Raw genomic sequence first — 12,632 nt, forward strand, 5'->3', positions numbered from 1 at the left:
ATTTACTTTAACAGACTGAATAGTCCTTCAATAAGTAGAACTACATATCACAATCAAAATATTTTTACTTGTCTTAGATAAAATCCAATTTCGTGAAATTCAAATTCAACTTCAAATCTTCAGTTTCTTATTTTATGAAAATCAAGATGGATGTGCACATAGATGACTACATATTCGAAAGCATACTTGGAAAGGGAACTTTTGGGTATTTGAAATAAATGTGATTAAATATGTATAAGTTGAATTTATCTTCTATAGAATAATGTGTATTTTTAGAACTGTATATTTGGTGAAAAGGAAGAAAGACTCAAAGCCATTTGTTATAAAAGCACAAGATTTAAATGCAGCAAACCACTCACCTTCTGAGGTATATACTTACATAATCGATTACATATCGATACATATCATTACATATCGATTTTTTAAAGTAAAATATAAAATTCGACATATATTTTATAATTTAGAGAACACTAGGAGAGATACGATGTCTACAAAAATTGAGACATCCAAACATAGTGTTTTATTATGGAGCATGGAAAAATAATAATTACAGCTATATTCTTCTGGAATATGCAACTAGATGTACTCTTAAGGATTTGCTAGAAAAACGAGAAATACCACTTAAAGAAGAGGTAATTTTCTATATTATTAGATTTTAGTAATCTGAATATTATCAAAAATGTTTTTAGAATTTTAACTCGACAACTACAAACTTGCGTTATGTTAGAATTATATAGAAAATTGTATATGTTAAAGTAATATTCACATTCAATCGTGTGTGTGTATATTGTAATTTATAAAAATTAAATTACTGTCAGTATTATTAATTTATATTCTGTTTATAATTGGACAGATCTGCAACATTTATAATCAATAAAGTGTATTTAAAACTTATAATAATTTTATAAATGTTTTACAAAAACAAACGCATTAGCATAGATAAAAATGATTAAAAAAATTTTTTTTATTAGGACGCATTGTATCTGTTTTCGCAAGTTACTTTGGGAGTACATCATATTCACTCAAACAAAATTCTTCATCGGGATCTAAAACCAGAAAATATCATGTTAACTGGCAGTCGCGGAGACATCGTTAAAATCGGTGACTTTGGCCTTTCAAAAAATATCCAAGAGTACGCATTAAAGAGTCAATTTTAATTTTAACAAGTTGTACTTTTATTGCAGTACTGAACTATTAAACTGTTCTAAATTCTAAAACTATCAATAAGCATCATTGAAATCGCTACATCTCTAAATTAATTTTTTTTATTTAAATTAACGTTTCTCTCATAATCTTTATTCTATCTTGTACAAAATTGTTTTTATTTTATTTTATAGAGACGCGATAACTTGTCACGCAGGATCTTATTACTATATGGCTCCGGAAGTGCTAAGTGTACAGCCGTATGAACTTAAGTGTGATATATGGAGTATGGGCGTTATACTATACGAAATGGTTACGAAAAAGTTTCCATTTCCGGCCACGGTAAATTAAATTAATTAACGGCGAGACATAGTCAAAATTAAAGTAAAATATTATATATAAAATAGTGATATTATTAAATATCGTACATAAAGAATTTAATATAAGAATCTTTTTTTTTAATGCAAAGAATAGTGAAACATTTTTACAAAACGTAAAAGATTTGTATTGTTTATATAAATAAATATGTGCTTGATTATCATTTCAGAGTCTAGTGGAAATTACGAAATTAGTGCACAATAGCCCGCCGGAGCCTTTACCACAGTGGATGTCAGCATCCATTGTGAATCTGATATCGAAGATGCTGAGAAAGAACAGTTTGTGTCGACCCCGTACTGATCAGCTAGTGCTTTGCCCTTTTCTTGTACCTTATATTATTCGAGTATATTTGAATCTTGGGCGTGGCATTAATCTCGCTGAACGAGAACACGACAATTTTAAATCATATGTTTTTTTTAAATTTTTGAATCCGCAATTTTCTGAATCGAAACTTTAATATTTAGACATTTTAACGAACAAAAAAAATGATATTACATAAACAGAAATTTGCTTTATAAAATGAAAAACGCGTATTAAATGGTTTTAAGAGAATCTTAACTAGACTTTCGCAAAAGCGATCTTTGTTGCGTGCCAATTAGATCTCACATAATTTAAACATTTTTTAAAATTTGTACATGAAATTATCTTTCACTAAAACGTGAGACGATTATTAAGTTATTCAATTGTTAATATTAATTTTTTATACGGTGACATCTCCAAAAATTATTTTTTAAGTCGTGCAAGAATGATAACTAAGGCACATTTGAATTAGATGACATTTCTTTTTTAATTATTATAGTACTTTTATAGATAAAATACGATTAAGCTAAAAATCACTTCTCATATTTCATAATGTATAACATATACGCAATGCGTATATGTTATACATTATGAAATATAAACTTTTATTATTGTATTAACTAATGATGCTTTGTATTAATTAATTATTGAGAGGAAATTAAATTATGAACGATGAACGTATATCATACCTAAATAATTGAAAACCTGTCGTTTGAGAAGCGATATGTAGAATCGATTTACTGCCAATGGACGATCAGATTTTTATCTTATTATTACGGCATTCTGCCTCGATGGAATTTCATTGTTCGACGAATTGCTATCGGGCTTCCCCGAATACGGGATGCATAACAACCGGATGCTAAGACCGGAACTGTATATATACCGCTTCATTATATGTCTATGTGACGGTACTGAAAAACCGTACAGTTCACATCTCGTTAGTACAGATATCACTTTGTCAGGCTTTTTATTGCCATTCCAAACTCTTTTTCGTGACATCGATATTATTTGATACAGTGTGAGAGAATTGAAAGAACTGTCTTGAAGGAATAAAAGTGTTTAGTGCAAGAGCAAACTGAAAATCTGTAATAAGTAGTTTATTTTTATATATGTATTTATTGTTTGAAAGTGTATTTGAGTTTTTAAGATTTTGTAAATTGAGGATTTATTTTTATTTAGCGCTTCTTTTTGGATTCTGTCATAAACGGTTCTATCTATTTATTTTATCTCTTTTTCTTCTCCACTGTGAAGAAAAAAAAGATTCTTCTTTCGATAAATCAAACAAATTCAACTGACAGAATTTACAATTTCGTAATCCGTTATTACATGTTTTTTAGTGAGATAAAATTCTGCCAAACAAGCTCCATGTTCAGATCATTATATCTGGAGGATCCTGATCATCGAGTAATGGACGATACATGACACGTGCGTCGAAGTATAAGTCCTATCCAAAATAAGTGAATATTAAAAGGAAATATCATAAAGAATTCACACATTCTGTGAAATTAAATACTTAATATATGATTTTTTTCTCTTTATCCCTTTCTGTTCTGTGCGCATATTATTAGATTTCACTTTGTTAATTGTTAGTTATAAGACACAGGGTATCTCAGAATGATCGTCAAATATTTCGTGTAGTAGAGTGGATTAAACTGAGTCGAAAAGTCCTCTACTATTTCGTAATTTTTGCAATAGTTAAGATATTAATTATTAAAAATCGCTAAATATTGATTTTCAATAATTTTTTATTCAAATACTATCAACTTTACAGAAAAACAATAAGTGGCAAAATTTGTTTATTTTTTTCTCATATTTCTGAAAATTTTTTAGTATCGCATTTTCTCATGTTGGTAAAAATAGTTGCCAATACATATGTATATAAGAAAATGCAGTACTAAAAAGTTGATAAAAAATTCTGTAAACATTCTCAAAACTGTATGAGAAGAAATTAAATAATTTTTGCTCTCTTGCTCTATAAAGTTGATAGTACTTGAATAAAAAATGATTGAAAATCAATATTTAGTGATTTTTTAATTAATATCTTATTAACTATTGCAAAAACTACTGCAAAATGATAGATTTTTCGACTTACAATTAGTTTAGTCCACTCTATCAGCACATGAAATATGTGGCGGTCATTCTGGGACACTCTCTGTATCTACTTCTTTTAATGTTAAGAAAGTAAAAACATATTTAAGAATTTTTATGTTTCAATTAAGAGTCAAATTTTTTAATTTCAATTTTTTTTTAGCTATTAACATAATTAATATTCATTAAATCATTTACAATCTAAAAAGACTTTAATCTCTATTTTAATAGAGTAGAAGATTATTTAGGATCATTTTGGATTTCGAGAAAGTTAGAATTTCGTAGTAAAATTTTCACAAATTAAATCCTTGATTTTAATTTTAATTTACTCGTCCTTTGTAGACAAAATAAATTCAAGAAACGTAATCGTATCCAAAGATGTGGTGGATCTTGTTATTAAGTTGCTGGTCATATCCTTCGTGGAGTATGACTTGGTATCCTCCAGCTACCTTGAAGGCGATACACGGGGAACAAATAGATCTTGTGAATGCTAACTCTACTAGTCCTATTTGGACAAGAAATACTGCGAGTAACGGCGTTTCAATTGATGGACCAGAATCCGTCGATTTGATCGACTCAGGGCAATCTCCCATCAATTCTGTCGATCGCGACCGCGAACCGCTGGACGAAGTAGAGCGCATCGAACCCAGGCAGTGGCCAGGCAAGCCGGATATCCTACCGACCCGCAGTACCGCACCTTTCACCACGGAAAGATCTTTACCGCCTAGATCCCCACAACCCACAACGTTGGCGCAAAGAGATCCTTCACAAAGGTTTCTTTCCTTTTTAAAAAAGAAGATCTTTCTCTTTAGAAGATCAATATTTTTTAGTATCATTCTTTAGAAAACATTTATATTGAATATATTGAGATATCAATTGTATTCAGCATCGATAGCTGTTGAGTAACAAGCAATAAAAAAAAAAGAGGATACTTTTCACGAATCTCGGGGATACGAATGTGCAACAGAATTAGACTTTTTCAATTAATTTTAATTAAATTTTTACTTTAAATATGACTCAATAAATTTGATAAAATTTTATATGATTACAATATAAAGATATTACGATGTTAATCATGAGCTCAATTAATTTAATATGCTGTTCGCAATTTTATGTTTATAAGATTTCCTACGATTACTGCACCACCTCCGACTGTCACTGTCGAGGAAGTCTTCTGTGATTTCGGGCCATCACCGTCAATGCCACTTTGCGAATGGCAAAATGGCAATGGTGCTTTGGATTGGACTTCAGGAACTGGAATGGGCACCAACTGGTTAGGTGGACCATCAGCCGATGCTAGCGGCTCAATGGAGGGAGGGTAAAAAAGTCGCTGAAGATATTCGTCATTTTATTAATATAATAGAAATATATAACAATCATATTTTCTTCAGTATTAAATTAAGATTCTTGGTCTTTAACTGCAATTATATTAGATTACGACTATTAGAAAAATTGGACATGGATTTCTTCTTTTGTGTTGTAAAGAAATTATATATCCTTTCCATAGGATACATAACTCTTCTACTATACCATGCCACATATGTTTTTATGAGTTTTACTATATGTTATATTTATCATTTAATGTGTTTTACTGGATAATCTTGAATATAGATTAATGCATTAGATATGCCTTTCTGGAGACATCACAGATACCTTCAAAGGATGTGAAGTTCAAGAGTCTCGGAGGTCTTTTACACAGTCCGCAATTGGGCAGCACCGGGGTATCCGGCACTTGTTTTATGTTCAAATACACCATGGACGGTCTGAGTATCGCAGGACTACGAGTATTGCTTCATGTTGGAACGGACGCGTTCTCATTTAAGAAGGAACAACCAGATGTGACAGAGGAATTGCCTGTAGAAAATATTACAGTGCCTTGCGAACCAGCAAATCTGCCAGAAATCGTAGACGAGCGCGTAATGTGGCACGCGCAATATTATACGCTCGGAGCATGGCAGCAAGCTCAAATACTTTATACTTACCCTGAATTACACTCGGTACATTATTGTAACTTGATTCAGTCAAAATTTAATTAGTAAACACGAAGTGTTCTATAATTAGTACAGAAAATCAAAAACCTTTATGTTAAAATTATTGATACTGGAGAAATGTTTAATGTTTTCCAACTGCTTTTGTAGTTTATTCAATTAACATAGTAATTGTTCAATAGATATAAGTTGAAGATATAAATTGTTCGATGAAACAATTAATATTACAGAGATTTTCTACAGAGAGTAATATTACAGAAATTCATTTACAAATATATATTATTATTTTATTTGTTTGTCAAAGTCACAACTCATCATATATAATGTTGGAACATATCAAACTTTTCTTCTAAACTATAGTTTTCTATATATTGTTCATATTTTTAGCGCTTCGTGTTTCATAATTTTTTTATTATCAGTGTCTCTAGAAAATAATAAAAATTTTGCCAATTAGATAGTTATTGAAGGTGTGCCAGTAGATTCCACGGATCCGTCGCGTCTGTATCGCGGATATATCGCTATCGACGACATAGATCTGCAGCCTGGTACGTCGTGCGTTGGATTCTGTAACTTTGCCGCTGGCTTTTGTGACTGGAACAATGATGCGGAAGATGATTTCGACTGGACTATAGTGAGTGCGCTACTAAGTTTTATGTAACTTTATTATTCTGCGCTTATATGTTGAATTTGAGAATGTCTATTTTTAGAGTCGTGGAAGTGCAAATCCCACAACCGGTCCAGCGATGGATAGTTCCAGCGACCGTGCCACAGCCAGTGGTTACGCTTTCATCGATTCCGGATTCCCGCGAAGACCTGGAGACACGGCGAAACTCATAAGTTCGAGCTTCCCGGCAACAATGCTAGATGCACCAATGTGCATGCATTTCTGGTTCCACATGTTTGGAACTGGAATCGGTTACCTAAAGTTATTTCTACGTCATTTTCGTAGTTCAGATGCACAGCTACAAGAGATTTGGGGTCTGTCCGGAAACGCGGGCAATGCCTGGTTCATGTCACAAGTTACAATCAGCTCCCTCGATGATTATCAGCTAGTTTTCGAAGCATCAGTAGGAATCACCGGCATGGGAGATATCGCAATCGATGATATTTCGTATGGGCCAGGTGCTTGCCCTGGTAAGTTCTTAAGTGTTATTTAAAATTTATATTAAAACGAGAAATTAGATTTCAATATTTTCTCGCGTAAAACTGTCCTTATAAATGTCAATTGTAGTAAGTTGAGATTCTCTTGCTAATAAGTTGAAAATATAGTAGTATAGAAAATATATTTATAAATTCGGGAATACTTACGGTTTTCTTGTATTTTCCAAAAACTTAAATATCTCGATGAAAAAAATGTAGAAGTTTTTAAAAACGCCTTTTAAAGAAGAAAAAAATAGAACTTTCAATCGGGTCCGTATAAATCCTTGGACCCTATTGCTCCTCTTACTAACAATAAGTCTTTCTATTAAAGGAGGGGTTTCATTGGAGCCCTTCCGATGTGTGTTTACCACCGGTGTGCTCCTTAGCCATCCTAATTGGTATGCGAGAAGAACCCGCAGGGCAGATAAAAGCCCCTTTTGGAGTTCTCTCCCGTTCCCGCCTGGCCCTCTTCTTTTCCATCCCGTTGCGATTGTTCTTAAAAGGACAATCCTCAGCGACAGCTGGTCCTGACTCAGAGATCGCCGTGCCTCTAGAGTCCAAACGAGCTTATTCGGCCGCAGCCGTCGGTTCAGCTTCAGTCTCCAAGATCCTGCTGTTCGAGCTCTCAACCTTCATGCTAACTTCATTTGATGTTCGACTAAGATCCATTTTGATCCCACGAGTACCTAAGGAATTAAACAATCCATTCACGCTGCTCACACAGAGTCCCACATGCGTGAGTAAGGCTAAATACTCTGAAATTTCACCCGGTTCTCTAGAACCATTGACAGCGACACTGCTCCTTCAGTGCCATGTAGCTCTATCTCGATAGCTTCCAACTTAATGGGGGGAAGATGGTCCGCGGCAGCGGCCTTCTCAGCCACGCGCAAGATTTTATATCTGAGGGACCGTTTATAGCCACCACTGTTCGGAGGGACTCTTAATCTCATGCAGGGTTTCACACCCGGAAGATTGATATTCCCTTCGGACGTCCTCCGATCTGCCACCTGGAGAAGCGACCGGTGGCTAGCCCAATCCATAGAGCCACGAAGAACGCGGATCTCACCGGAAATTTTAATGTAATTCAGGAACTAAATTTCATATAAACAAAATTTGTTACTTTAGAACAAAATCTCTATTTTTTCTTTTTAAAATGCAAAAACTTCTTTACGATTATTTTCACCAAGATAATGTATGTAAAAAGCGAGAAAATCTTAAGTGTTTCCTTTATGAACGATATTGTATATAAGGTGGTCTCATCATATGTTTCTCTCCAAACACATCTTAAGATCTGAGTCTGCTTTAAAAGTGTTAGCTTAATATTAAAATGGCTGATTTGTATTTAATCTCTTGAAGCATTTCAGATTTGATTCTGAAGTCTATCCCATATACTGATTTTTCAAATTTTCTGCTTGAAATTATTTTCTTATCGCATTATAAGTAAGGAAACAAGAAAGCTAACACTATGGCATACAGAATAGATTTAAGTTTGCTGACTGACGAGTCGAGACATTTGCCTACGTCTTGCAAATATCTCGACTCTCAGTAGTAAGCACCAATTATGAGTCACAGTGTTATTTCCTTTGTTTTCTTACCTATAATTTGACAAAAAAAAACGGTGCCTTAATAAAATTTGAAAAGTTAACGTATGAGATAAACCTCGAAATCGAACCTGGGACCTTTGAGAGAATAAATAATATGTATCGTTTTCACATTAAACTAATACTTCGTCTCTTGCATTACATCGATCAGTATTTGATTTCATAAATCGATTTCTAATCCTTTTGTATTGATTTGATAGTTTCACCTCAAGTGGCTGCTCCGATATCGCGGGATTGCACCTTTGAGATTGATGAATGTGAGTGGATCAATTCGCGGGATCCAGATCGTGTCGAATGGGAAAGGGTATCTACTCAGGTGTTAGGCCCAAGAAATCAAAGGAAACCGTACAGCAGTGGACACACAGTTAATCGACGCAACGAATATTTTTTGGGCCTTGGACGTCTTCGAGGTGGTCCGCGATCATCTGGAGGTGGTACCGCTCAGCTGGTCAGTCGCCAGATGAAAGCTTCCGAAGAACCGCTCTGCATTACATTTTGGTATTTTATGTTCGAGCCCTTCATTGATTCCACAGGACCTAGTTTAGGTAGAGTTTAAAAAAAAATTATTAGTTTGATCGAATATTTTATCTTTAAATTAATTTTATAATTTTTTATGATTTAGATTTCATGTTTCCTTATGATTTTATTACAAGATTTCTTAATCTTAATTAATCCAAATGATATTATTAAAAAAAAAAATAGAGAATCTAAAAATTCAGTTCAATAAAATGGATTGTTGTTAGCCTAATTCCTTTCAAAATAAATGCAATTTACCGATACAATGAAAGCAGTATTTTTAATTTTATAGGAGTTTTGCGATTATACATGCAAGCAGAGGGTGATAGTTCGAAAGCTAAACCTATATGGCAATTATATAATAATCAAGGTCCCACATGGAACTACGCTCAAGCTAATATCAATCAAAACACAGATTTTAATATCGTATTCGAGGGCACTTGGGGTCCGAATAGAGCTACTGGTAGCATAGGAATTGATGATATCTCTTTTTACACCGGAAATTGCAGTGGTAAATATTTTTCTCTTTTCTTCATTTCTTTTTTCTGGAATAAATATTTATTCCTTTTGGAGTACAGTATTATTCTCTCTTACCTAATTTTATACATTAAATTTATGTTTTACATTTACATACAGTGAAACCAACGAGTGCAGTCGTCCGCCCAGAAGATTGTAGCTTTGAGAAGGATTTGTGCGGATGGGAGAACATAACTATTTCCGATAACGATCGTGCTGTAATGTGGCAGCGCGCGTTTCAGACCCATCGACCGGCTCAATTATTGGACAGAACTTTTGGTGCGCCTGGCGATTTTGTATTCTTTGACATCTTTACAACAAACAAGGAATCAACGAAGGTTCAATTACAATCGCCTATCATCAATGCTTCGCCCGATGAAGAGTTTGTATGTTTCACTTTTTGGTTCGCCGCCTTTGGCGTGGAGGAGTCTACCACTCTACGAGTAATCAAAATGCCTACCGAAGAAACTGAGGGAGAAAGTGAAGGCGAACAAGAGCAACCGGTACGAATGTTACATATAAAACTGAATGTAATATTTAAAATATCATTTATTATATATTCTTTTGAGCTCTCTGGTATAAAACGAATTTTAATTTCCATTTTAATATTAAATGGAACGAGCATTTTTTGTGGAACAGAGATGTGGTTTATTTTGGTTGATTTTTTTCTAAACCTTTAATTTCATTATTGTAGTTATGGTCATTGACAGCCAAAGGATTAAATAATCCACGACCGGTATGGATGGCGGCACAAGTGGCAATTGAAGCGCGAATTCCATATCGACTTATTCTTGAGGGAAGCGCCAGTAACGGAGGCTTCGCTGTTGACGATATAAAATTTCAACCTCTATCCTGCGCAAGTAAGACTAATAAAATATAAGAATAGCAAATGGAAGCAAATAGTACAAATATTTATGTGTTCTTTTTTCAGTTCGACCACCCAGTGCTCAACCAATCCAAAGCGAGGCTGAATGAAAAAAATCATATAATAAGTTTCTCTTGACGTTGAAATAATCGTTTTTATCAAGCATTTAACATCTAGGATTTATATTATTAATATTGTACTTAATTATATTACGAATAGAATAAACCATTTTATATAATATAAACTATTTTAAGTAGAATAAATCATTTTATATAAAATAAACTATTTTAATTAGAAAAAATGTGTAATGCAAAATCATCTTTGTGTAGCCCAAAACATTTTTATATGATTGAATGAATTAGATATATATTTACAAAAAGTTCTATTATAATTTACAAACAATAATAAATTGTAATATAAATTTTATTAAAATAAATATTGTTTTACAAAGATTGTATTTATGTAAACATTTGTTGTAATGTACAGAGTTATAATTAAGACATTAAAATGGATATCACGAGTACAATGATAAATTGTATATGATGATCCTGCCAAAGAAATCAGTGCTTTCATTAAATACAAATTTAAAAATTTTGGCTCTGACCTGATTTTTTAAATTAAATCGCTGTAGCTTATTCTTATCTTCAGGAGAAAAAGATTCAACAACTATTAGCTCCTTTTTGTCATTACCAGCTTCTATATGACAATTTTTTCCAGCAAATCCACCTTGGAATTCTACTTCAAAGCTGGAGAGACTGCATTCTTCTTCAAAGTTAATAAGGACCCACTGTGGACTTCCCTGTGATATATATTATATGTTATATTATATGTTTGTCATCATATTAAAATATATAGTCAAGTACATGAAGAACTGATTCATAATAAAACTTGGTTACCTACTGCATCAGAATTCCAACATGTTTCACTGCAATTATCAAACATACACATTTTTCCATAAGATTGAACATTCTTATTTAGCACAGAACTCACCCTAAATAAAATATCAAATCATTATTAAAGCATTTCTTTTTTGACATATTTTATTTAAATGTATTATATGATAGAATATAACAATTTTTTAAGCGAATTTCTCTTTCATAACCATTTCTGTTATTTACTTTATTTTATTGCAAACATAAAACAGATAAAACTAACCGACATTCGAACTTATTTTCTGTCAACAGAGTAGTCATATCGGTATCTTTATTTTTTTTCTACAAGAAGAAATAATTATATCATATTTGTGAATAAAGAATAAAATTTCTCGTTAACTATTCATTTAACAAAGTCAGAGAAAGATTATATTTCTTTCCGTTTTATAAATTAGTTTCTTTTTTTCAAGCTTCTCTCCAATGTGGTAAACCGATATTTTCTGTTTCTTTTTTTGTTTTGCTTCTCTCTAGCACTCTGTATTCTGAAATTTCTGAATTTGTTGTAAACCAGTCGTAAACAACTTTCATTCCATTTCCGTATTGTGTATTTTAGGTCCTACGTACAATAGAGGAAATATTAGGAATAGGAATAAATAATGACCATGTTCCAAATTTATTCCTTCAGCACTGAAAATGCTACAATTTACGTTACGTGTCCTATAGATTTTCAGTACCGGCAGTCAATATTGGCAGCCAATCACAACTCAGGATCAATCATGAAACTTTATCCTTAGGATGAAAAGTAAAAAGTGAAAATTTTAACTATATTGAAGTTAATGGAGAAATTTTTTTCTCTAGGAAGGACTATGAATACGGGTATTAATATTTGGTGAAAGCGTGAAAGAAAGTTCTAGTGCAATCTAGTGCAGGAATAAGAAATAGACCAATATTCCTTTTTACAATTTTGAGGCAACGTTTTGATTGATCAAAAAGCAGTTGCCATGTTCCAGAATGCACAATTCGAAAATTAATACACAATCTCGAAAATGAAATAGGCCTAGTTTACATCGTGCACTTGATACACGTACTAACTAGTAACTTTCTATTAAATTATTTTAATTTTAGTAATGTATTTAAAGAATGATATAAATCTACTAAATTGGTACAATATGCATCATAATGATTAATTAAATACATATATCATGTATATATTTCAACATATCGC

At 32.6% G+C, this 12,632-nt stretch overlaps 2 protein-coding genes across 5 annotated transcripts; one reads left to right on the plus strand and one right to left on the minus strand.

The window, feature by feature from the left end:
- Positions 1 to 83: 83 nt before the first annotated feature.
- On the plus strand, positions 84 to 10,694 carry LOC108752064 (MAM and LDL-receptor class A domain-containing protein 1-like). The gene is given in 16 exon segments (XM_018492669.1): positions 84 to 205; positions 277 to 367; positions 465 to 632; positions 972 to 1,132; positions 1,338 to 1,485; positions 1,691 to 1,883; positions 4,268 to 4,682; positions 5,033 to 5,227; positions 5,534 to 5,906; positions 6,352 to 6,528; positions 6,605 to 7,031; positions 8,839 to 9,183; positions 9,447 to 9,665; positions 9,791 to 10,173; positions 10,365 to 10,530; positions 10,602 to 10,694. Coding segments are annotated over 16 exon segments (3,576 nt in total). The 5' UTR covers positions 84 to 134; the 3' UTR covers positions 10,646 to 10,694.
- Positions 9,119 to 11,969, minus strand: LOC108752062 (nuclear receptor 2C2-associated protein). 4 transcript variants are annotated; one of them, XM_018492667.1, is made up of 4 exons: positions 11,691 to 11,969; positions 11,436 to 11,526; positions 11,140 to 11,334; positions 9,119 to 9,174 (listed from the first exon to the last, which is right to left on the minus strand). In XM_018492667.1, exons 1-4 carry the CDS (start codon positions 11,726 to 11,728, stop codon positions 9,157 to 9,159), a joined length of 342 nt encoding a protein of 113 aa, XP_018348169.1. In that variant the 5' UTR covers positions 11,729 to 11,969; the 3' UTR covers positions 9,119 to 9,156. The 4 variants fall into 4 exon arrangements, with proteins under 4 accessions (XP_018348169.1, XP_018348168.1, XP_018348167.1 ...); XM_018492666.1 differs by lacking the exon at positions 9,119 to 9,174 and adding an exon at positions 10,419 to 10,491; XM_018492665.1 differs by lacking the exon at positions 9,119 to 9,174 and having other exon boundaries at positions 10,999 to 11,334.
- Between the last annotated feature and the right edge of the window lie 663 nt (positions 11,970 to 12,632).

This window comes from Trachymyrmex septentrionalis, unplaced genomic scaffold, assembly GCF_001594115.1.
Source record: "Trachymyrmex septentrionalis isolate Tsep2-gDNA-1 unplaced genomic scaffold, Tsep1.0 scaffold53, whole genome shotgun sequence".
Lineage (NCBI taxonomy): Eukaryota > Metazoa > Arthropoda > Insecta > Hymenoptera > Formicidae > Trachymyrmex > Trachymyrmex septentrionalis.

Bases quoted from the DNA above. Each gene is read 5' to 3' on its own strand.
- LOC108752062 (XM_018492665.1), bottom strand. From the start codon at position 11,728: ATGACTACTCTGTTGACAGAAAATAAGTTCGAATGTCG. The intron at 11,527-11,690 runs GTTAGTTTTATC...TATTTTATTTAG, and splicing joins GAAAATAAGTTCGAATGTCG to GGTGAGTTCTGTGCTAAATA. The intron at 11,335-11,435 runs GTAGGTAACCAA...TATATATCACAG, and splicing joins CATGTTGGAATTCTGATGCA to GGAAGTCCACAGTGGGTCCT.